At 40.6% G+C, this 25,043-nt stretch overlaps 2 protein-coding genes and 1 long non-coding RNA gene across 13 annotated transcripts in view; 2 read left to right on the top strand and 1 right to left on the bottom strand.

Annotated features, from left to right (window-relative positions):
* LOC123983365 (proline-rich protein 12-like) overlaps positions 1 to 10,962 on the bottom strand; it is a 24,272-nt gene extending 13,310 nt beyond the window's left edge. For 2 of the 5 annotated variants that reach the window (XR_006828173.1, XM_046069601.1), the window contains exons 1-3: positions 3,662 to 3,851; positions 708 to 865; positions 132 to 293 (exon numbers count right to left, since the gene is read on the bottom strand). Coding sequence is in view for 4 of the 5 variants with exons in the window: in XM_046069601.1 (XP_045925557.1) it covers positions 132 to 293; positions 708 to 865; positions 3,662 to 3,765 (424 nt within the window). In the remaining variant the exon portion in view is untranslated. Of the gene's footprint in view, positions 1 to 131; positions 294 to 707; positions 866 to 2,691; positions 3,852 to 7,780; positions 7,895 to 10,745 lie in introns of those variants that run through there. The other 3 variants (XM_046069604.1, XM_046069605.1, XM_046069603.1) reach the window with 3 other exon arrangements.
* On the top strand, positions 1,450 to 7,583 carry LOC123983367. Of its 2 annotated transcripts, XR_006828175.1 has the most exons (5): positions 1,450 to 1,568; positions 1,671 to 1,742; positions 5,681 to 5,792; positions 6,566 to 6,678; positions 7,339 to 7,583. It is a non-coding gene; the product is annotated as an uncharacterized LOC123983367 (long non-coding RNA). The 2 variants fall into 2 exon arrangements; XR_006828174.1 differs by lacking the exons at positions 1,450 to 1,568; positions 1,671 to 1,742 and adding an exon at positions 2,618 to 2,759.
* brsk1a (BR serine/threonine kinase 1a) lies at positions 10,578 to 24,955 on the top strand. Of its 6 annotated transcripts, none has more exons than XM_046069611.1 (19): positions 10,578 to 11,887; positions 12,063 to 12,157; positions 12,395 to 12,480; positions 12,943 to 13,083; positions 13,552 to 13,668; positions 13,968 to 14,001; positions 14,448 to 14,516; positions 14,668 to 14,814; positions 15,527 to 15,558; positions 15,724 to 15,888; positions 16,854 to 16,951; positions 17,844 to 17,994; positions 18,123 to 18,183; positions 19,235 to 19,865; positions 20,150 to 20,198; positions 20,325 to 20,448; positions 20,796 to 21,006; positions 21,624 to 21,713; positions 22,312 to 24,955. In XM_046069611.1, the coding sequence occupies exons 1-19, from the start codon at positions 11,803 to 11,805 to the stop codon at positions 22,509 to 22,511; spliced, it is 2,586 nt and encodes an 861-aa protein (XP_045925567.1). In that variant the 5' UTR covers positions 10,578 to 11,802; the 3' UTR covers positions 22,512 to 24,955. The 6 variants fall into 6 exon arrangements, with proteins under 6 accessions (XP_045925567.1, XP_045925563.1, XP_045925564.1 ...); XM_046069607.1 differs by having other exon boundaries at positions 10,579 to 11,887; positions 22,300 to 24,955; XM_046069608.1 differs by having other exon boundaries at positions 10,579 to 11,887; positions 17,841 to 17,994.
* Positions 24,956 to 25,043: the final 88 nt, after the last annotated feature.

Below are 25,043 nucleotides of genomic sequence, written 5' to 3'. Positions count from 1 at the left end.
GTTGTATGGAAATACTCAAACACTGTCAGAATAATAATGCAGCCAAACATTAGGAGGTTCTTTAAATGTCATATTGACTGTGGGGCCTGTTTGAATGTCAACGCATGAGGGAAGATCTAACACAGCCCCACCTGTCTGCCAGGATGGTGTGCGGAACTGGGAGAGAAGGGAGGAGGCAGAGGGTGGTGGCTGGGGACCCCGAGACTCCAGGGCTGAGATCAGATTCATGACAGAGGCGTCGGGGGCAGAGGGGCTGGCATGGTGCAGGCCAGTGTCAAAGAGCCCTGACAGACCTTTGCAAAGGAAAGAGAAACATGAAAATTACAGCTCGTTGCAGAGATATAGATGAAATCTCTGTTCATAATCACAAATAAAATTTAAAAGAAAGGATGTCAGCATCTAAATTTAATCTTACCCAAAACATGTAAGCTTATATAGAAAGCCTGGTGTCACACATACGAACATTAAGAATTTGAATCAGCAGTTCTGTTGCTGAAAAGAACTCCAAAGATATTGGTAGACTGAGAATGAATGCTATAGGCCTTTCCTGAAATCAAGGTTTAACATCTCAGTCTCCAACTCAATTGAGCTAGAATGTGCACATTTTTCAATGACAATAATCTACCGGAGCCTGCGTAGAGAGGTACAATTATTCATTGCCGGGGCCCCTTATGGTGGTGACATGGAAGGTATGACATTTATCTCACCCAAACTCCGTCCAGCTGCTCCCCAAGCTCCGCCTTGGCCAGAGCTCCCTGGGTGGTGATTGGTGGCATAGCCCTGCAGAGGGTGTGGGGTGGCGTAGGCTTGTCGGTGAAGGAGCTCAGACTCAGGGTGGGATGATCTGGAACTCCCATATACAAGACTATGGAGGAAGAGGAGTGGGGAGGGGGATTGTGAAGGGTCATTAATTTCCTAGTAGATTTACATAAACCTAATCTTTTCCCAAAATGTGACCCTTGAGAAAAGTCTAGGCTTGGGTCACTTCTTAAATTTACAAAATCTACCATGCAAGTAAATTGTTCTTCAATTAAAAATCCATACATCAGATGTCAACTTTAGGATGTTCATTTGTTTGGTGTCCATATGCAACTTCTCAACAGTAGTCTACATGTGAAAACCAACATCCCGGACAAGTCTGATTTAAATTTGAAGTTAAGGGGAAGGAACATATTTCTTATATTTAAATAATAAATACCTACATTTATTAGCCATGACATCAAAGTCTATTACAGCAGATGTAAATCTGTCAAACCAGCAATGGAAGTGTCATGAAAAAAATAATGGGATAATTAATTTGCAATTATAATGGACCCACGAGACCCAGCCACTACATCATTTATAAATGTACAAAATACATAACCTTCTTGTTCAATGCAAAGTATTTGCCAGTTGCAGAACTTTGCTTTACCAGTGACAGATGAAATGCGTGGCTGGCCGGCCAGATAGCTTGCTAGCATTTTTTGCTGCTGGTCGCACCGCCTAGCAGCAATGGACAACGGCTATGGAAGAAATGCAGACTAGGCCCAAACTGCAAGGCCAGTCTTTTACGTGTACATAAACTTCTGGTAACCAATGTGCACATTTGGACCAAGTGAAAATTACAGTTCCCTCAAGTTATACCAAAGACAAACGATTAATTTGTCTACAACCATTGATTTTGTCGACAGAGCCAACAGCTGGATGGTGCAAGTCGACGCAAATGCATGCTAAGCTGCATGCAAACACCAGCAACTTGCCAGGTTTGTTTAGCCTAATATCACTTCCCATAGGAGGATGGAGGCTTTCGACTACGATCAGGCAGCCAACTCTGGGTCAAAATCTCTCAAATTTGTGCAACTAAATAAAAATAAGAGGGGATGGTGCTTGCGTGTACGGGCCTCGACTGACTTCCATGCAACATAACGCTAGCTTGCAGGCTAACGTGAAGCTAAAGACAGAGCTATCTTGCACAGTCCAGGCAATTTTCATCATCTTATAAATTCACCCTGCCATTATTTTTCATTTTAGACAAACAGCAAATTGCAAGTTTGATGCGGTGGGGATACGCCACAATTTAAATGTGCAAATTAACATAAACCACCCCAAACCCACCATCAATTATCTACATCACGATTTGGCAAAATGCATTTAAAATCTCAGTTTTAGTAGAATGGCACCACCTTCACATTTAAGATTTTTTTACTGCCAGATTTCTTTACAATGTAACAATTAAAAAAATGCTTCAATAAATGCATTTAATATGAATCAATTCTTCTTGTTGATGTCTGTCAGGGGGGCTGCTGTGAGGGCTTTGCTGCGTCTGCACTCTTCGCAGTTTCTATCAATCCAGTGAATTTATCTCTCAGGGTCTGTGTCCAGGCCTGCACACAGGGAACAATAATTCCTATGGATGCTCCAGACATACCCCCACCCCGCCAGGTCCACCTAAAACCTACGTCTGTCAATCACATTCAATTCATATCCCCAACCTTTCCTTCCTCCACCCCGCCCACCCCCACGACACGCACACTGCTCCATTGCTGTTTATAATATTATTACTATGCAACTGTTTGGATGACAATGCACTACACATAATGGCAAGGCATGGTACTATAGATGAACCCAATGGCGACAATTTGTTTACATGGCCCACACAGTGCCCTGCAAAGTACCAGTGATGCATGCACATTGTCTGAATCCAGTGCATACCTTGCTTTTGCCGATCTCTCGTAACTCCATCCTGCTCCTGCGCCCAAATCACCAAATCCTGTTCCCGGGTAATTTCTATCCATTTATGTGTGTACAATGTGTGCGATGAGGACGAAAGCAACGAGAACGTCGCAGAGCAGATTACGGAAAAAAATCCAGTCTTTCCCGTTCTCGGTTTCAAGCTATTTTCCCCGGTTTCATAAGCAAGTCCTCAGGAGTGGAAAACAGCATATTGAAAGAGAAATGGAGGGGAGGAGGAGAAAACTGGATGAAAAAAAGAGGGGGGTCTACGGGGTTATAATCCAACCACATCCAAAAAAAGCCAGTCTTTCTCCTTTTCCTACGCGCTTCACATTTATCATTTCCACGAATGCAGATTTAGTCCGAAATCATTCACGGTCATGATGAAGATGCCGCGGATTTGGCCGGCGATGGACGAATTGCTGATAAACATTTGATTTGAATGCGTCCTTTTTCACCGTCTCTCCTCCCCTTTCTTTAGGCTAGTCTTTGCTACGCTGCTAGCACCAGAAAAATATTGCAATCGACGGGCCACGTTGGTAGCAGCAATCACTCCCTGTGGTCGAGCAAAGAAATCTCCCAGTTTCAAAATCGTTTTTTTTTCTCTCCTTCTCGTCTTTTGCATGCAAATCGTTCCCACCCCCCTCCGGAGCAGAGCTGTGGGCTAGCAGCAAGATGCTAGCTGTCAGTAACGACGCATCAAAATAAAACAGGGCTGCTTTTATTTCCCCAAATGCTCGCTCCCCTTATTTCTCCTTTCTCTCCGCCATTCAAGTGTAAGCGACGACGAGTTAGCTCGCACCGGGAAAAAATACCGCTAAAGTAAACAAGTACCGAACTAGGAAGTGTAAAGAAAACAGGCCGCGTTTTAATATTTTTTACTCATTTTCCTCCGGAGACGCCATTTTTGAAGGCGGCTGTCCGTCCTCCCTCTCCCCTTCTGTCTCACCGCTGAGAGTCACTCAGTGTCTGCGGTGACCTCCATTCGCCGGCCCTCAGTCTGCCAACCAGCCCTGCACGCTTTTCCAGATTTTCATCGTAATGGCTAATCATTAACTTAGACTACATTTTACAGGAACAGAAATAGCCAGCTGTTTGTACTGAAACGCTGCGATTGGCTGAGACGCATTCGAGTGCAAACATATTTCCAGTAATAACCAGATTTATATAGGCCTCCAGCAGTCACTTTGCAAATTCACATCCAAATTGTGCAGCCTGTTCCGAGACACAGTGGCTATTCCTGCCTCCAGTCAGATGCTTAATTAACTAAACAGGCTGCAGTTCGCCTATAATTAGCATGCCATTATGGGATATTTTCGCCCTTTAGCTATGCTAAAATTTAAGATATCAATACCTATTTTAATCCCCCCCTTTTATTTTTGCTATTTTTTGGGAGAACCTGTCTGCTAGACCCCATATGCACTTGATTTGTTCGCCTGCAGATGGCGCGCTGGATTTTATGGTCATTATAAAGGAGGAGGAAACACCGAGATAGAGAGATGCTCTGCTCTTATTTCATGTCTTTGGTGTTTGACCAGGGTTTTCTGAGACGCTGTAATTTGCATGACCATCCTATTAACCTGTCTCTATCTCCAACTGAACACTATAGCCAAGATCAGGTGATAGAAAAGTGTTACAATAGATGAACCAAACTAGGTAATATTGCTGAATGTAAATATGATCCCTTTTCTTACAGCTAATAATGAATCACACACTATACAGGACTGTTTGTCCAGAAATTCATCATTGTGTGTATATAAGTGTTTGTTGCCCTCTAGTGGCGAGGTTTAATCCTCCAACTAAAACACTGTAAATAGCTGCAAACACATCATTTAATCCATTTAAACATTTTTAGGTCTACTTCTTGAGGCACTGTTTCATGTGTGCCAAACATGGCAGAGAAAGCATATCATGTTTTTGCAGATTTTGCCTAACTCAAAAATATCAATTTAAAATCCATCAAAACGTAGGTTACTGTTATATAAAATTTCCTAAATATTATATATTTCATTGACATCAGTTGTGACTGCCATCTTATAAAAGTTGAGTAAACTATCTATCCTTAGACTTTGAGGACCCACAAATATTTATAAAGTCTATATACTAGGAATTGGTCTTATTTTACCTAGTTTTTTGGAAGTATCTCACTTTTGGATAAGATTAATATATGTGCAACATATAGATAGAAATGTCAGTCAAGTCATCAGTGTATGTGTGTCAGTAAATATATTCCTTTAATTAACATGGTCATTATTTTGTTTGAGAAGAAGAAATTGCTGCTTGTTACATATTGTAACTTGGCTCAGTTGTTGGTTCTGTATAATTATATAAATGTTAAAATGTTGAAAGCACAATGTATTTTGATGAGTAGCAATGATTTACCTCACTATTATTAACCACATCTGCTTTTATTAATCCTCAGAATTCTGGATTATTTTCAGATTTTTAGGTGCATATTTTCTAACAGCATGTTCAATGCTAATTTGACATTTTATTACAAATACTACAACTCTCAGCTCACCCTCCTAAGCCAACAGTGTAAAACAAAGTCAGACTTCCCAATCTCTTTTAAGGAAAAAGGCCTCCCCTGTAGTGAGTATTTTAGATGCATTATGAGACCTTTGTGATGCATAATGGCTGACTCAAACGGTGAGCAATCTGCATATCCATTAGAAAGACAGTAAAAGAAAGGGCATGAATGGAAGCTTTTAAGAATGCAATCAATCATATAGGTTGATGTACATAAATGGGAAAGGATATCAGAAACAAAGGTAATTAAAATAAATAGTAAGACTATAGAAATGAAAGTAAGAATTTCAAATCAAACTTAGTTCTCCTGAGTAATCTCTTGCATACAATCTATTCCCTCGTTCAAGCTTATCATAGTAGGACACTGTTATGCCTCCTCCCTCCTTTGCTGTCTTTGCCGCCATCTCTGTAACTAATCTGTGACCATACTTGACTGCAGCTCTTGCAGCAGCACACCTCCACAAACTCCAGCTCTCTTCTGTCAAAATGCCAGACTCTAACGAAGCTGCGCCAGCACCGTGCCAGGTCATCAAAGAGGATGTTGACAAATGGTGAGTACTGACAGCAATGATGTACAATTAATTATGGAAAATGGTATTTATATAAATACAAATATTTCATAATTCTTTGGTGAGTGTAAGTGATAGTATAGATTGTCTTTATAACTTTGTGCCCCCAAGGAGATTCATTAGAGTGTAGGATCCAGCTAAATACTGGTCACTTTCAATTACGTCCTTTTGGCCATTGTCTCAGTCATCACTTATTGAGTTCTCTGCATGACATTTACAGAGACAGAGGGCCCTTACAGTAAAATAAATGTCTTGAGAAGCAGAAATAGACCTGAGGTTTAAAAAAAGCATCCACATGTATGACCTGTTGCAGAGAACTGACACATTCAGGCTGTTGGTTCATGTTACATGCGCAGTCTATGGTTACACGCATGCAAGAAGCAACACTTGGTGTGTGTCCACACGCAGCGGCGATCAGTCTTTATGGAGTTTCTGTGCAGATTAGTCACTCTTGTTCTCGTACTTCACCAAATGCAGATAAAAGCAGCAGTGGGGGGGTTTAGTTGAAATACTTTATTGCCAAGCTATACTCTGATAATCCCTTTGATGCACATGTAGACTAAATTTAGAGATATTCCTATGTCCTCCACACAGTTTCAGGTGATGTACCTTTATCCATTGGATGTGTATTTATTTTACATGTTATCTGCATTTACATCATGTTCTTTGCCCAGTTTTAACTATGCCAAAGAGAATAACCCAGCTACATGTATGGTACTGTAAGTGTGTTTTGTAAATATGGCTTTGTGTTTCAGTGTCAGAGAGAAGGGAGCAGAGGGCTGTAAAGATCTGATAGATGCCTTCCAGGCCTGTATAAAAACCCTGTCTGAGGGATCATAATACATAAGGAAATGCATCTTAATAAAATGTAAGTTCATACAAATGACTACAAAGAATTTTTTTATTTCCTCAATATAAGAGTCAGAAACCAACCATTAAACAAAAGTCCTGTGGCCTTGTGTAAACCATAATAACAGTTTTTAAAAGGTGCAAAACATTTAACCATGGTGCTAATCAGGCAGTCAGTGCAAGTTTACAGTGGGGTGCTTCTTTGGGATTTTTCTATTTAAAAACATAACCAAGAAGGCCATCAGTTCATTAGGAGATGAACGTTAAAGTTTATGGGAGATAATTTTACCCAGAATTAGACTAAAATTAAAATGGAAAATAAACAAATATTGCACGACTCAGAATCAGGCCTTTAAAGAAAGAAAGCTGAAAAAGGAAATTGTATATTGAAATGACAATTGGATATTGTGAAATGGCAATTTGAAGTTTGTAAGTAAGCTGCTCAGTTTACAATATATCCTGTAAGTTATTGGCTTTGTGAAGGAGTGTGATCTTTCATCAGTAACACTCATTACTCCCACATTGTTATTATTGTCATTATATTGTTATTGTCATTAAAACTATAGAAACTGTCTGTTGTAGGCATTGTATTGTATATGGATGATTTGAATCACATATTTTGTCACATTTTCTACCTATGATATTGCCGAGTCATACATTTTCCCATCTTTGATCACAGCTTATCAAAGTGCTTCACTTTCCCAGCATTCCCTTCCTTGCCTATTGCACTGGACTGAACCATCTGAAAAACTGAAGAGGGGGTGATGAGACTGAGCTTCCGATACTGTATACTTCTGTCAATGTGAAACCTTTTCGTCATAAATGTTATAACTCCATCATGGACTCTAGTATAAATCTAATCATGTATGTACCGTAACATTCTTATACACACAAATACAATAAATATAAAGCTTATCCACCATACACAGTATTTTGTTTTTCTTTGGTAATCACAGATTTTATTACTGTATATCGGTATTTTTTATTCTGTTCCAAAATTATTAGTACTGTCTGTTGCACCGTCTCCACTTGCCAAGCATATGGGCTTCCACATGGAATAGTTACTCTTAATGGAATGAAGAAGAGCTTGTTAATCTCATACCTAATCCCCACATTAGTACCTGCACGCAGCAGTCTTATGTCACTTTTCCAATCCGAGCTCTGGCAATGAATGTGGGGATTGTAGACTGGTGACATGGCCTGGAAGAGAAGTTTTCCCAGAGTTCCTTGTTCTGCTGGGAGGAAAAGGTGTTAGTAAGCCTATGGGATTTACTCACAAGCCGGATGATACAGAATAACCTCCTGCGTAATTCAAGAGGACAGAGTAGATCCTGGTGCTGTCAGCTGAAGGGGAGGTTCAAGCTCTGGAGAGATGGAATTCACATGAAGGAGCGTAATAATCTAATTTAGACATTTCATTGTGAAAGAAAACTAAGGTATATAGTATGTGCGTAGGTTTATGGTTAAGGCCAGAACGTCAGACATTTTGTTTTACTTCTTCTTCCCCCAGCTCTGCTTCTTGGACTCCCTTGCCTCTATTCTTTTATTTCAAATACTGCTTGTGGGAAAGCCAAACTACAGTGTGTCATTTACTGCTCTGATTTAGGCCTACGTATTTTCAAGTATTTTGATCTCAAAAGACAGTGTCTGTCGCATTAGAACAAACCAGAAAATGGTCTTTTCCTTTCTATTTCTGCTCCATGATTTGGAGACAAGCCCTTCTGGCTTTGTGCAAATCAACCAGCTAGGCGCAGATGAAGATGGGCTTTGGGGAATTATCTGCCCACGCACAACATTTTAAATTGAGATTTTAGAGATTTTTCAAGGCACTTTACAGATGATACATTCAAATGTCCTACTCCCCCCCCTTTTTATTTTATAAAACTGTCATCTCTGTGTGATACATTTAAATCAGCACCCAACACTTGTCTTTTCAGTTTCCTCTCCAGAGGAGGTGTGATTCAGTCACCATTGAGGTGTGCTCATCAGAATTATATTTTTTTTAATGTGGGTTTCAATGTGCTGCTGTAGAGGTTTTATGGTGTCATTTTTTCAGAAGTTGATAATTGACAATAGAAAGCAACAGGAACATGGTCTGTGAATAGACACCTTCTGGGTCATTGCTGTAATCATGTGGCATAAGAATTTGGGTGTTCATTTACAAAAACAACATTTTTTAATGGTATTGTGTAAGCTGAAGCTGACCATTTATGTAGAAGGTGACACAAAATATGTGCTTAACATACCACTAAGACAGTGGGGCAGGGATGCACAATACCAGGACCCTGAAACTGAAGTGGAATTCATTCATTTTAATATTTTTCCTATTTTTCCTCCTGTGACATGTCTTCAGTGATGACAGTCTATCAAACATGAAAATTTAATGAACATGCAATAATGAAAATCTTAATGAAGGAGATATATATGTCTACTATTACTGGTATAAAGTAATTAAGTACATTTACTCAATTGCAGTCCTAAAAGTTTGAGGTTCTTTACTTATTAGCCTACTACTTATTTTCATTTCATTTTACTTACATCTACTCCACTACATTTCAATGTGAAATACATTTTTACACCAATACATTTTACAGCTATTAATAGTTACTTTGAACATGAAGATTTTACATACAGTACAAAATGTATGATAACCTTATAAAATATAATAGCTTTTTTAGGTTAAACTGCTCAGCAGTGCAAAAAAGTAACTGTCTCACTCTGCCGCAAAATTAAAATACCTTTTGGATATATAACAATACATTAATATAGACGTCTATGAAGATTCTCAGTCATCCAGGTCATAGTTATCCAACGAAGGTTAAAATCAAGGGCAACTGGACTTGGTTGAAGATACTGGAAGACGTTTCGTCCGACCCCACTGAGGTTAAATAGCTGAGTTTCCCTGCCAGTCAGTCAGAACTGAAGAAGTCCTTTGGATGAGGGACGAAACGTCTTCCAGTATCTTCAACCAAGTCCAGTTGCCCTTGATTTTAACCTTCGTTGGATACATTAATATATTATAGCAGGGCAATTCTGCTGCTTAATTAGTTCCTTTATTTTTTGTACATTTTGCTACTGATTATGACTGCAGGGCTTTGACATGTAATGGACAGTGGTGAAAGAAGTAGTCAGATCCTTGAGTAAAAGTAAAAATACCACAATGTAAAAAATCCTCAATTACAATTAAACGTCCTGCATTCAAATAGGCTATTTATTGAAGTAGCATACAGAAATAATTATCAGTCAAATGTACTTACTAATTATGCACAGTGGGCCCTTTTAGAGTGTTATATTAATCAAATATTGTATTATTGTTTCATTACTCTAAATGCTTCAAGCTATGTTGTTAAAGGTGGCGCTCATTTTTATGATATTACACTTCTGGGTAGTTTAATAAATAACAATGCGTCATATTCTGTAAGTTCATTATATGTTTTGTAAGTAAAAAGTGAAATAGTTCCCTATAAAATGGAGCGGAGTAATAGGCTAGCCTAAAATGGAAATACTCAAGTAAAGAACAAGTAGCCTACTTTACAATTGTACTGAAGTAAAGTAGACTATCTGTGTAAATTTTCCTGCTACCTTTAGCCAATGTGACACCTTATTTCAAATAAAATTAAAAACAAAAGCCCACCTGTGGGACACCACCAGTGATTGTGAAAAGAACCACGCATCCCCAGCATCGTCCCAACACACGCAGCGTCCCATCCTCTGGAGATGTTTACAAATGCCTTTCACTACACCAGTGAAGGAGCAGCAGCTCACGGGGCCCACGGTGGGGCCGGTGTTGAGGTGGATGCAGAGATCAGCGTATTTTGAGGAACAAGATCGGGAGGAGGAGGAGGAGAGGGGCGGGGGAGGAGAGGCGAGAGGATGGAGAGAGAGTGGGACCCGGATGCTGATGCGAGTGAGACGAAGGAAGGAAGAGGAGAGAGAAAATATCGATTTACGGCAAGAAAACCGAAGGGAGTGTAATACAGGGGGCCTTTACCCTGCGTGGACTATTATCAGAAGTGAGGAAAGGGAATAAGGCAGTCGATTATAGTGCGGGTTGATCTGCGGGTGATCTGTGTGTTTTTTTTTTACCTGTGTATCCGCCGGTGAGGGAGGAGGACACGCCAAAGGAGAAGATGCTGTGATCCGCTACTTGCAGGGATGTAGAGAGGGAGAGACGGCGAGAGACAGGGAGGGGGAGGACTAAACGCTACGCTAAAGATGGTTGTTTCGCGAGGAAATATTGTGAGAGTGCGGCGGCCGTCTCATCAATCTCACCGTTTGGCGATGCCCAGGAACTTCAGGAGGTGTCGGTTTTTTTGACAGTCGGCGCGAGCGAGACGGCCGTTGGTCAAGGCGTTGAAGCTAAGCTAGCCTCGCTGCTGTGTGGGAGAGTGGCGGCGAGGCTAAAATAGCATGTTGTTGCACCTGTAAAAACAGGCCTGACACAGAGAATTAAATTGATTTAATTTACCAGTGCTGACATACTTGACGTATTTGACGTTTGGTTGGTGGACTAAACCGGCAAATTACATAAATATTTGCAGCAGACGTGAAAAAACTTGACTTGTGTTAAGGCTATATAACGTTAACGTTACCCTGCGATAAATGTCCTATTAACCGTTATAGTTAACGCCATACATGTAACACGGTTCAAGTTATACAAATAAGCTAATGTACAGAAGTAAACCTCATTAGTTTGCCTACCTTGGCATGTTTATCTTTAGGGTAGTGGTCAGTATTTAACGCTTAAAACAGACTAGCAACTCACCTCACTTTCTTTGCTTTTATCTCCCACTGGGAAGCTGTTTTGTTAAATATCAATGTTGTACACGTTTACCGTGCTTCAGAACAAAAAGGCAAAACTATTTAGCTATGTTCATTAACAAGGTGTTGATGAAGAATGCTCATTTATCATCCAGATGTTGTAAATCAGCACCCGTTTGACTTTTGCATTTTTTACATGTTCACCCAGTATCTTAAGAGTAGCAGTGTTATCACTGAAATAAAAGGTTGTCCTTTCTCCAAGTTAAGCACCATCTTGTATCCCACAGTAACTCCTGTATAAGCTGTATAATACCAGAGTAATTGTAATAACCACAGTGCAGTAGTACTACTAGTAGTAGTATTAGCATCCAGTAAGAGCAGTATGAGTAAGGAACTGTCTCTAAGTCAGTCAGCTCAATATGTTGGGCCCTACCGACTGGAAAAAACACTGGGGAAGGGGCAGACAGGTGAGTACACCAAACAGTTTTTAAGTATAAAATGATACAACTTTTCCGAAATGTGAGAATGGATTAAAAACTACTGTTTTATGTAGAATAAAATACTGCATATGATGCTTTTCTATCTATCATGCCTATCTATTATCTCTTATTTTAATCTCATCTCTCTTGTTCTGTCTTTCAGGACTGGTCAAGCTCGGGGTCCATTGTATTACGGGTCAAAAGGTAGCCATCAAAATAGTCAACAGAGAGAAGCTGTCTGAGTCAGTCCTGATGAAGGTACAGCATGACGCTGTTGAGGTTGTTGCTCACAGTGACGATAACATTGCTAATTTTGTATATGGCGAGGTGTGTTATGCTGTACACAAACTGCTCCATATTCTCTATATTTAACTGATGTATTACTTAATTAATTAACCTTTGTACTGTTGCTTCAGAAATAACATAGAGTGGCTTGTGTCCTCTGCTCATCTCTTTCTGTATCTTCTTCTATTTGTGTCTCTTCTCCCTAACCAGGTTGAGAGGGAGATTGCCATTCTGAAACTGATTGAGCATCCGCATGTGTTGAAGCTGCATGATGTTTACGAGAATAACAAATATCTGTGAGTTCCCTCTGCATTCAAGAGGCCTCACAATTGAGCTCAGTGCAGTTTGCATGCTTTTTCTGTTGCTGAATACTAAACCTTTGAGTGGGATGAGTATAAATATATCTATAAGACCTATATTAATCTGTTCTCATCAATCTAATTCTCACGTTTCCTTCATCTCCTGCAATTATTCAGAAATGTTTTTGATCTATCTTGACGAAAAATATTTTAACACTGTTATAAAACAGCTGTTGGAGTAGAAAGGCAGGTTGGCTGAAAGTCAGTACATAAAAAAAAGATAAATGACAGCATTTCATCTCAATATTGTGGTTCTAGAATCCAACATCATAAATTGAGGGTATCTAACAGAGTGAGTGTCTTAGGTTAGATGTATTGTTTTCCTTAATGTATTCCTTAGCTTCTCCTCTTTTTGAGATGAAGGTTTTAAATCACACTGTTGTACCCGTATGTGGACAGGTACTTGGTGTTGGAGCATGTGTCAGGAGGAGAGTTGTTTGACTACCTGGTGAAGAAAGGCCGTCTGACTCCGAAAGAGGCCAGGAAGTTCTTCAGGCAGATCATCTCTGCTTTGGATTTCTGCCACAGTCATTCCATCTGGTTGGTTTTTGCATAGAGCTGGTTCTTAAATTGGGGTGTGGGTTATGTGTAGAGTGATGTTTTGGGTTCCTTCTGCTAACTTACTAAGCTCTTTGGAGGCCTTTGGTCTAAAAATAAGAAAGCATTTGGCTCCACTGTTGTTAATTCATAGCCCTCTCTTTAAACAATATCAAATCAATGCAATTTTCATGTGTCAGAAGTTCCTGCTGCCTTGGTCCGTAACATCAAAAATGTATTTTAAAATGATCATTCCTGACTTAATATTTGCACACACTTATCATTCTTACATTTATTTTTAAGATGTTAACTTTTTGTGACATTATATCAAGCAATAAATGAGTGGGGAAAAAAATTCTGTAGCATGAGGAAATATTAACGCTGCTTTTTTCCAAACCCTTGAAGTCACAGTTAAGCTGAAATGCCATATTCAGCACCAGCATACTAATAATATCTGTTGTATTTGTGCAGTCACAGAGACCTGAAGCCTGAGAACTTGCTCCTGGATGAAAAGAACAACATCCGTATCGCTGACTTTGGCATGGCCTCCCTACAGGTGGGAGACAGCCTGTTAGAGACCAGCTGTGGGTGAGTACCTACTCTGTGCGTGTGCTCATAAATAACGTGTACTCACAAAGAAAAAACAGGTCATATTTTGTATTACAGGAATGTAAATCTATGCATATTACATAATATACTCTTCACAATAAAGTATACAGTTGTTGCCACAGAAGCTAAAGACATCACATCAACATTTATAGATGTGCCTATATACAGAGTACACGCTTTAATTTTAATTAATTTTTTAATTACTAGTATTACTTCCCATACTTCCAGAATTGTAAGCATAGTAGTGTTGCTCGTAACACGTTTCTCTTTCATTTTAGATCACCGCATTATGCTTGCCCTGAAGTTATACGAGTAAGTGTCTTCCTCTGGTGTTGGTAGCTGTAATATAAATGAGCATATTATGTAAATAAATTACTAATTTAGCTGCAAATACATGAGCTAAACACAAATACATCAATAATTGTTTCAAAGTCATAAAAGTCTTAATGGATTATGGTCACTTGGGTTGTTTTTAAGAAGGCTCATCTTTAGTAAGAGTGATTTTTGACAGCGCTCAGCCCACAAGATTATCCAGTTCTGTCAATGAAAATATGGTTTCACTATGTTGTGGACTGAAACAGACTGGATTATAATGAAGTATAGTGTTTCCTTTGACAGAGATTCCTTTTGAAAGACATATAGTCTTCTTGAATACGCCTTAAATGAGCTGAAATTAGCTCAGTGAATTCATAAATGAATGTGGCTCATTAGTGTATTCATAGATTCAGTGGGGAATTCATGGGATATCTGTTTGGCAGGGGGAGAAATACGATGGGCGGAGAGCAGATGTGTGGAGCTGTGGGGTCATCCTTTTTGCTCTACTGGTGGTAAGTCTTTTACTCCTGTTTTCACAGTACAGTTTGGTCCCCTTGTGAAAAAAAACTGTTTTGCAGTTCTTACTTTCCCTTAAGATTATTTAATCACATTTGTTTTTTCTGTCTTTGTCCTTCTTCCCTCTATTCCTCTCCTCTCCTGCAGGGTGCCCTACCGTTTGACCATGACAATTTACGCCAGCTCCTGGAGAAGGTGAAGAGCGGGGTGTTCCACATGCCCCACTTCATCCCTCCGGACTGCCAGTCCCTGCTCAAGGGCATGATTGAGGTCAACGCTGAGAAGAGGCTCACGGTACGGGACTGTGCTCACACTTGGCTCATACACAGGGGGTTTGAATGTCGCCTAAACACCGGGAATGAGTACGAGTCTCATATGCAGACTGAATCCAGAAATCATTTAGTCAGATTTACACATGTTAAATTGTCCACACTGAACTGGGATCATCTCTCTTTCATTCTTTTTGAATATATAGTGTATGAAGAGAGCAGTTTTCGCTGTTAGACTGCTGTCATTGATATAAATCATTTTTTGATTCACTTTTAGATTTACCAACTTGTCTTTGCTTTTGCTCTTTGTAGCTGGATCTGCACTCTAGGATTTTCATGATCATTGCTGACATGGACTAGAGACACGGTTGCATTTCGATTGGGTGATTGCATCATCAGTGTGTTTAAGGCACATTCATGCCAGGATTTTACATTTCTTTGTTGTATTAAACTACAATCAGAATGTCAGTGTTCACTACCGGTATCACATTTATAACTGGTTGTATAACATTTCTCCAGCACACTTACTGATGCATGATTTTCTGTTATATTCTCCAAAACAAAAATCCTTGCTGTCTTGCAAGTTTTGATTTAACTATACAATATTCAGAACTGATGAGGCGTCTTTTGTGCACGGTATCTGGTGTAAACTGTTTACCCACCATAGCTCTGTGGCCATCTGGCTGTTAACAGACTGTACAAACTAATGGTCCCATCTGCCCTGTCACCCCTTATAGCTAGAGGCCATCCAGAAACATGCATGGTATCTGTGAGTACGCATTCATTTTTAAATACTGAAAACTTATTTAAAGTGATGTTGCATCATATTTAATCATATATACATTACATCTGTATCATTCACACGTGTTTCATTGTGTGTGACGTGTGTGTGTGTGTGTGTGTGTGTGTGTGTGTGTGTGTGTGGGGCTCCCAGGGGTGGTCGTAATGAGCCGTGTCCTGAGCAGCCTCCTCCCAGGCGAGTGTGTGTGAGGCGAATCTTGTCTCTGACTGAGCTGGACCCAGACGTGTTGGACAGCATGCACTCGCTGGGTTGTTTTCGAGACCGAGTCAAGCTCACACGTGATTTGCAATGTGAAGAGTAAGTAGTTTTCCAACTCTAAACATGACTATGTTTCTCAGTGTCCGTAACTGAGTGACCAGCAAAATGCAATGCAGTAGCCATGTGATAAACACACTACTCCCTTACTTAAAATGTAAACAGTTATGAGGCTATGGTATGGTTTTAAAACGGCATTATACGGAAAGGTGTTTATGTCTATTTCATTTACATACGCGGAGGAACATGTAAACAAGACACAATAACAATACAGTACATTAGACAACAACAGAAAACAAGCAAAAATAGCACAAATTTAAAAAAAACACACTTCTCACAGTGTCATCAACAATTAAAACTGATAAGTCGCACAAAGGAAGTATTAATTTCAGGACTGTTGTATTGGACTGTGTACAGGAGTTAGTATGCTGGTTACTCGGTCATTTACTCAATGAGTTTCATCATCTGATTTTTATTGACCCCTTTGTTTTGTGGACAGACATGTAGAGTGCTGCTGTCTGAGGGCAGAGGGGGGATATGGTTCCTCTCCATCATGCCAAGTGAAACTCCTGTTCTGAGTCAGGTTGACTGACTTGCCACAGGGTTAAAGCATGCAAGATGGTGGATAGACTGAAGCTGTGTTCAGTGACTAGATCCTCCAAAGCAGAAGGCTTGTGACAGTGGGCTTTCATGTCCTGCCCCAAAAAATATGACACAGCCTTATAAATATCAAAGTAATGGTGCAGTCGGATGCACATTGTCAGCTTTTAATTAAAAAATAAAATGGGTTTATGACAACAAAGTGGTATTGAGGGCATTGTCTCTCAGAGCCCTGTTAAAAGCCAGCATGATGGCTAGGTGATGCGGTCCTGTGCCACAACCTGCATATTTTTTCTGCATAGACTTTTTAGCAGGGTTACCTACTCTAATCACATATTGCTCCTTTCTACATTATTCTTCCCTAACTTTAACACTCCTCTAATTTTTTGTCTTTCTTTTTGTCTCAGAGAAAACCAGGAGAAGATGATCTATTACCTGCTCCTGGACAGGAAAGAGCGCTACCCCAGCTATGAGGACGAGGACTTGCCTCCGCGCAATGACGTAGGTCAGTCACTAGGGGGCAGGAGGAATCCACTCAATGGAGGGAGCTGCTCTCCTCAGCCTTAGTTTCTCAGAAGCAGTTGTACTACAGTCTGTGAGTCTGACCATACCTACACGGGTACTTATTACCTCTGCCAATGAGTTTGGGATGATTTGATATTATGTTTTAAACCTTATTAAGTTTTGGATAAAATATTTTGCACTAGTAGCCATAAGCCAAATAATCCATTACTGTAATCTCCACCATTAGCAATAAAACATAAAGCAATGTGGAAGACAGGCTGACAGAAGTTTGTGCCCAATGCCCTCAAGTTGGGTTTGGCTTTGTTGGCAAAAAGCTTCTTTTGTTTTTTCTTTGAAAATAATGTAAAATGCAATTTTATTTACAGAATTATGTGTAGCATTTTACGCACAATAAGTCATAATTGTATTTTACGATTTTCAAACCAGACTTCGCAGGACATCTGCAAAATTTCTCTATGGAACAAATCTGGGAGAGGGCAGCTATTCTGCCAGTGCAAATGAAGCTAAGTTTATCACAGTCACAGATGGTGCAGTGAGCGAAAGGCCTGTGGAAAAATCACTCTCAATATAATCATCCTTTTCAGAACTGCAAAAGAGAAAATAAATGCGTAGTGACAGAGTGGTGACAGAGAGCGGGATGGTGAAGACGCTGCAACATTTCTTACTTCACAAAGCAATAGGATTTATTGGAAATGTCTTTAAATACCACTGCCATGAGAAAGAAACAAACCATCTTTCTGAGAGTGGTCTTATTTCTTTATGGCAGTTGCATAACGTATCATGTAATACCAATAAAAAATTTTGCTTTTACAGAAGCATTAAACCACTAAAATTGAATCCTGTGCCAACTTTATGCTGGCGTTCCTCAGCAGACCCTCCTCGAAAACGCGTTGACTCTCCTATGCTGACGCGCCACGGCCGCTGCCGCCCTGAGAGGAAAAGTCTGGAGGTGCTCAGTGTTACTGAACAGGGGTCTCCTACCCCGCCTCGCAGGGCCCTGGACACAGCTGCACACAGCCAGAGGTACAGTGTGTCATGCTTACGCATAAACAGTAAATGTTGCATACCAAGAATGCATTCACTCTCACACAGTTTCTTGTTGGTTATACTCTTTTATTTGTCGATCTTTTGACCTCTGGTCTCTTTGTCAGGTCTCGCTCTGTCAGTGGAGCATCAACCGGTCTCTCCTCCAGCCCTCTCAGCAGTCCCAGGGTAAGGGCCTGTTGGCCAACTTAAAAAACTGTACACACATAACTGTCGCTGCTTTGATTACCTGCACTGCCTTTGAACATGATACAAGCATGTATAATCAAATATTGAATTTCCAAAATTCATTTGTATTATTTGCCTCCCCCCAGTTGCCTAATATCTCTACAGTTAAAGTACAGGTTTACAGTTTCCCACGTCAGGTGCCCACATGAGCGTTGAATCAGGTTCAGCAAGGAAACACTGTTTAGGAAACACAAAGAGGGAAACTGAGATTGCTGAATCCTCAAATTAGCTTTTACACTGAACAAGGACTGTGTAACTTTTTTTTTTACCATAACAAACCGTAGGATCAAAAGTAGCAACATGTGTAATTTTAAATGCTTTACTAATTATATTGTAAACTATGAATATCGATATGCTTTGATAATTATTGCAACTTTTTTTCTGATATCGCTCACCCTGCATTAAACTGCTTATAAAGATTGTAAACCACACCTCACTACCTCCTAAAATATCCATTTATCAAGCTCCTCAGTCATTTTTACACATCATCACAACACCAGCTCCTCAGATTAAGTCTCTCACCCAGCAGGAGGTTTGCGTGGCATTTTTCTTCTGTCTTCATGTCACTTCTCTTCCTCACCATGCATGAACTAGTTGTATGTGTTAGAAAATTTACACAGAACCTTTAAATTAGATGATTTCTTTTGGTTTGGGGTAGTTTGCTTTCCTAGTTTGCCCATGTTCAAAACTGTATTAAAAGAGTTCACAGATGTAAAATGAATTAACTGCCAGCAATCACCGCACAGTAACACCTTCACTGCCACTGTCCTTTTGTCACTGCATTCAACTGTCACTAAACCCTCATTCACATAAGATACAAAAGAAAACTTTTATAGTCAGCACTGGTAATATTGCATTTTACACTTTCACTACTCACAAGATGCACTCTTTCTTGTCATGAAGCATGGTATTCATTTCCATCCTTTCTCCATGTTCCATCCCCTCTCTTTCTTGTTATCCATCTCTCCCACCCCACAAACCCACTCCCCAGTCCTATCAGAGCCCCGTCTTCACTTTCAGCCAATCAGACGTCACCTCTGCCACCGCTACCCCCCTCACAAAGGAGCCCAAACAGGGAAGCATCACCACTCCTCGCTCAGCACGGGCTCACGACAAGCCCAAAGCTCCCCCCAACCCAAAGACCCAGACCCTGCCCACCAAGGGACCTACCGACCGGCCCCATCTGCAGCCCATCAAATCCCTGCCTCTGCACAACCCATGCTCCCGCTCACCCTCCCCTTCTCCGCTCCTGTCACCCATCCCCCGTTTCTTCTTCCCCTCGTCCTCTGTCCTAAAGTCAGTGACTAAGAGCTTCTACCCAAACTCTGCCCACTCTGTGCCGCAGGTCACCCCCCAGGGCTCTCCGTTGCCCACACCCTTGGGTACCCCTGTCCACCACCCTCACCACCCCTCCTCCACCCCGCCCTCCTCTTCCTCATCCTCGTCCTCGTCGCGGGCGGAGGGAGGGGGAGGGGTGGGCTCGCTGTCTCTGACACCGCCGTCCAGCCCAGGAGGGGGAAGCGGCATGGCGGCCAGCAGCTCGGCCCACTGGAGGACTCGCCTCAATTCTTTCAAGAACAACCTGCTGGGCTCACCTCGTTTCCATCGCCGTAAACTGCAAGGTAAGTTTGAATGTTTACCATAACATTATGAGAGAGTTAGGCTGTGTTTTTACCAATGAACCAGCATCTGCACAGGTATGGATCAACTAGACTAAAGTAGGTCATCAGTTTCAAGTTTCCCCCTTTCTAACACTGGTAAAACATAAATTTTCTGTTTCAGCATACAGTACACCAGACCTAATGGCAGTGGGGTGAATCTCAGTTGCTTTGTTCCCCTGGCTTCCAGCTTAAGATCTAACATTGTCCACAAATGTTAATTTTTAAGAGTGATTTGTCTCTTTTAGTTCCCACATCAGAAGACATGTCCAGTCTAACACCAGAATCCAGCCCCGAGTAAGTCACTCCTTGACATAAATTATTGGTGTCACTCGTTTTGAAAATATAAAGTTATTGTCTCGCGGATGTCTTAGTGCATTTTGCTCATACGGTATTTCTTTTTCTTTTTTGTCTGGCTACCAGGCTGGCTAAGAAGTCATGGTTTGGGAACTTCATCGGTTTGGAGAAAGAGGAGCAGATCTTTGTGGTGATCAGAGACAAACCTCTGAGTTCAGTCAAAGCCGACATCGTCCATGCCTTCCTCTCTGTGAGTGTCTGATGTGGTCTGTCTTTTCACTCCTCTCACTGTCAAAGCTTGTGTGTAGAAAGCATGGCTCTCACTGGCAAAGCTGTAAGGACTTCACACGCACTCTCATACTGGACACACTTCATTTCTGTCATTATTTCAGTTTTCTCTCTATTTTGCGTTATTATTTCGATCTTGCTCATTCGTGGCACGTTGATGGATCACTTTGCTTTCACCAATGGCTCACTCTTTCTCTCTTCTCCTCACCCTCACCCTTTGTCTCCCTATACTCACGTTGGACCCCGTACCTCTCCCGCCTCGTAAGTCTGTCGGTCTCTCTGCTTCTTCTCTGTCTCCCCGCCACCCAGATCCCGTCGCTCAGTCACAGCGTCCTATCCCAGACCAGCTTTCGGGCCGAATACAAGTCCTCCGGCGGCCCTTCCGTCTTCCAGAAGCCCGTCAAGTTCCAGGTGGACATTGCTTTCTCCGAGGGCGAGAGAGAGCGGGACAGGGAGAGGACCGAGAGAGAGGGCAGGAGGGAAACAGGAATCTACAGCGTGACGTTCACCCTCATATCAGGTATCAAGTGGTGTAGACATTTAATCCCTTCAATTGGGAATTTAATTAAACTTCATGAATATTACTTTGGATATAGTTTTGGTTAAAAGTTCTTAAAACAAAATCTCAAGATTATGGGAAATGCGCTTGATTGCTTTCTAGCGGAGTATCCTTCATCCTGTTCCAGTGTTTATGCTAAGCTAAGCTAACTGGTTGCTGACTGTAGCAACAGATATGAGAGTTACACCAACCTTCTTATCTAACTCTCCACCAGAAAACGAATAAGCGTATTTCCCAAAATAAAGAAACAGCTGTTTAAATTAACCATATTTGAAGAACTGAAAGTTGGCACTAAATGTTTGTTTACTTTTCTTGTTTACTTATTCTGTGATTAGACATTTCCTGATTTAAATCATGATGTTGTTATTAGTAAGGCTGTATTTTGTGTAGACATTGGGCACTAATCCATCTGAGAAGTTAATTGTTTAAAAAAATGCAGACAAATATCTTTAAACACAGCTAAATATTGTCTGAAAATAGTATAGTTGTTACTGAAACTCAAGTATCATATTGGCATCATCATTATTTTTTGGAACAATACCTAGTTACATGTGTGTGGCTTGTGGGTGCATCTCTAGGTCCGAGTCGCAGGTTCAGACGAGTGGTCGAAACGATTCAAGCTCAGCTTCTCAGCTCCCATGATCAACCCATGGTGCAAGCTCTATCTGGTGAGACTGCTTATACACAGTTGTGTACGCACCAGAGTAAAAAAATAACATTTTCCCCCTTTGACTTTAATCATCTAGGTATGCACAGAGACATTTTCATTTTTATGTGTTTCTTTTGCATATTTGCAAAGGAACACTTATTTTTTTCTTTTGAAGTATGTTAAATGTATCTTAAAGTATCTTAAAGTGTTGAGCTTTCTGACTATGTGCATATCACATTTTTTGTTTAAGCACTTTTTAATTTCTTTCAAGCAGTGCTTTGTGTGGATTCCGCGTTAACTTCCAGTGTTTTCTGCATAATGTCATTTATTATGGCTAAGGGCATGTTTGTATACTGTTCAAACATGACTCTGTTTTTCCTATTTGCTATGAATGCGGTTGAAAGGTCATAGGCATCACCTATGGTGGCCGAGGGGGAACAGTAGTTGCCTCTGACTCATGAATAGAAAGAAAAAAGGGTACTGCTAATTTTCAGACTCACCCCTCACATTTTTAATCCCACCTGCATTTAATTCATTGCTGGCCCTGACCCACAGACACTGCAGCATGTGTACGTTAAGAGTGACTTTCCTGTCCTCCTCTCCTGATCCCTTCCCAGATGAGAAGAACAGCCGGCCCCACGGGACCCCCACCCGCCAAAACTCGAGGCGCTCCGAGGGTGGGGGCGACAGGTGCGAGTGGGGCGACCGAGCAGATGGCGGAGGAATAGGAGGCAGCGGGGGAGTTCTGCAGCGCAGAGGCTCGGCGAAAGAGAGAACTCGGCTGCTGTCCTCCAATGGAACCCAGTCCCAACCGTAGGATAGAAAGTGAGACCATGCTGCAGGATGCCTGAACTACACCGGAAAGAAGCCAGTATAACTTCATCTCCAAGTATCCCTGTACGCCATGAGCTACTCCTATTCTTCCTTGACTACGTTATTGAAGGCGCTCGACCATAGCAAGGATTGAGCCTTTTCCCCGTCATGCTTTTTTTTCACCTCGACATTCTTTTGATCTTTTGGATCACCAAGGATTCCTACCCTTAAATTAGAAGGAAGTGTTAAGGAATCACCCTTTAATGAAAAAAAAACATGTGAATGAGCAGTTTGGTATCCATCATAAATACAGCTTCACAGATCAAACTAGTTTTGAAGTGCTAATGTGCATGCCAGTTAGCAAATCAGCCTGCTAAAGGATGCTGACACAATCAGATAGGCTAGTCTACCATATCATTGTAATACAGTATCTGACACCAAAAAGAAACAACAGTCTTGTGATGGCACTCAAGATTACTCTTAAAATTAACCAGTACGCTCATATATCATTATCAAGCAACATGCAATGACCAGTCCATAAAGAAAGAAATATAGATGTATCTTAGCAGATGAACCATAAGAGTTAGCAACCTGCTACCACTTCAGAGAGTGGCGATGAGCTGAACGAAAGGGTCCTGATTTTCTCAAGAGAAACTACATCCTGGAATTCCAGCAGTGTCTTCTCCTGAGGTAAAGAAAACCAACAAAGTAAGCTAATTATGTGAATGTGAAATAATATTTTTTTATGTTAGTTTTTATTTATGTTTACATATTTCTTTTGGGGATGTCAGTAGCACAGTGATAGCAGTAAAGACAGTAACTGAAAACACTACAGTGCTGGAGAGAGGAAGCTGACCAGTTGCTTTTTTAGCAGGCACCTATTTAAAGTTAAATGTTTTGATTCTTTTGTATTTTCTTTTAACTCAGAGACAATATGAAACAATGCATCTAAGATGTTTTTGCATTGGACCCCTGTTGCTCTGAAGAAAGGTATTTTTGATTTGAACAGAAATATGAACATTACTATCTAAGAAAAAAAACACTATGCGTGAATAGTTCCATGAACCTCATCACAGCTGTTTGTGCCCAGAATGAGAAGAGCATTCCTGGCCTGTGGATCAAACAGAAATCACATTTCTCGTCAAGCTTGTCTCCTATTGCCATAGTATTCACCTACTGACTCAAACTACATAATACAACAAAAAACCCACAAAGGAAATCCATCAATGGACATTTTCATAATGCCGGACTTGAAAGGCTTGCGATGTCAATTCCTTGTTGAACAGGACTTCAAGATGGGAAGCAAGCAAAGAGTCTCCTAAGCCCATCCTCACTTCAGTGTTCACCAACAAGCCAAGTAGTCCATCACTGCACCCACGCTCATCCCTGAGAGTCGCACCATTCTGCAAGCAGACGTAGCAGCTCGGACACTCATATATTACTCCAGCACACTATCAGACTAGTCAATGTCCATCACCAGTCTTCCATACAGCACAATATGCAACAAAAGTGCAGAATGTTTTCACAGATATTCATGCTACAGTAATGTTTATTTAACTGGTATTATTTGTTGTTTTTTTATATTAGTTTACTTAACTATACATCTATTTATTTCTATTTATTTATTTATGTGGTATTTGGTCATGCGATTGTTTGTGTCATGTTTGTGTCGTTTACAAACTACATTTTATGCCAACAAAAATATATCGAGCTTATTCAAGAAACTCATTTCTCATCAACACTCTTTTTTTGCACTTCTTTCCACACAAAAGAACGACTTTGACAGCAGTACTGACAAGTTGCTGTCATCTCACTTCTGCATCGATATTTGTTTCTGTCTTACGTCATGCTTATCTCTGGTTACTGGAATGTGTGTGTGAGACGGGTGGGTAATGACTCATTGAGCTGAAAACTTTGCCGCAGATGCATTTTGAGCTGACTACATACTGAGATTTTGACTGACCCAGGAATATGAAATTAATTAACATAGCCAAATCCAAAACAGGCACCCAATTTCTCTCACACATGTTGAATGCTTGCTAATTGGCTTCATCTTTTGCTTTTAAGCCTCGTACCTTTGACCTCTGTCTGCCTCCTCACCTGTTGTGTAGCCATTATCACAAGAGAAACTGTACAAAGTTGTTTGCCTCACTATCCGTACACACTCTTTGATTGCTCACCATCACCAATTTCATCTTTCTCATCACCACATCACCTTCACTTTCATTGACCCAACCCTGGCTAAGATTGTAAACTATTCTCCATTCATAAGGGTCAGTAGAATAAGGTGTTTAAAAAAAAGAAACGTCTGTATCATAATTTAAATATAAAAAGTGCACTATTATAACTATTGCCTGTGATAAAAAGAACAATTATGATTGAAGTGATGGTCAAAATAAAGAGAGATCCACCTTATTGTTATGGTTACAATAATAAACCCTAAATGCATGTTTGTGTCGATTTACTTTCTGCCTTAAAAAAGGTGTCTGTTCATTTTAAGTGGCTGTTTCTTTTACCTTGCGCTAATGCCCCCAAA

Source organism: Micropterus dolomieu, linkage group LG14 (assembly GCF_021292245.1).
Source record: "Micropterus dolomieu isolate WLL.071019.BEF.003 ecotype Adirondacks linkage group LG14, ASM2129224v1, whole genome shotgun sequence".
NCBI classification, from domain to species: domain Eukaryota; kingdom Metazoa; phylum Chordata; class Actinopteri; order Centrarchiformes; family Centrarchidae; genus Micropterus; species Micropterus dolomieu.
This window is presented reverse-complemented; position numbering and strand designations above follow the sequence as displayed.

Excerpts from the sequence above, each read along its gene's own strand:
- brsk1a (XM_046069606.1), top strand. The coding sequence starts at position 11,803 with ATGAGTAAGGAACTGTCTCTAAGTCAGTCAGCTCAATATGTTGGGCCC. Across the intron at positions 12,158-12,394 it reads CTGAGTCAGTCCTGATGAAG|GTTGAGAGGGAGATTGCCAT; the intron begins GTACAGCATGAC and ends CTCCCTAACCAG. Across the intron at positions 20,199-20,324 it reads ACACCAGAATCCAGCCCCGA|GCTGGCTAAGAAGTCATGGT; the intron begins GTAAGTCACTCC and ends TCTGGCTACCAG.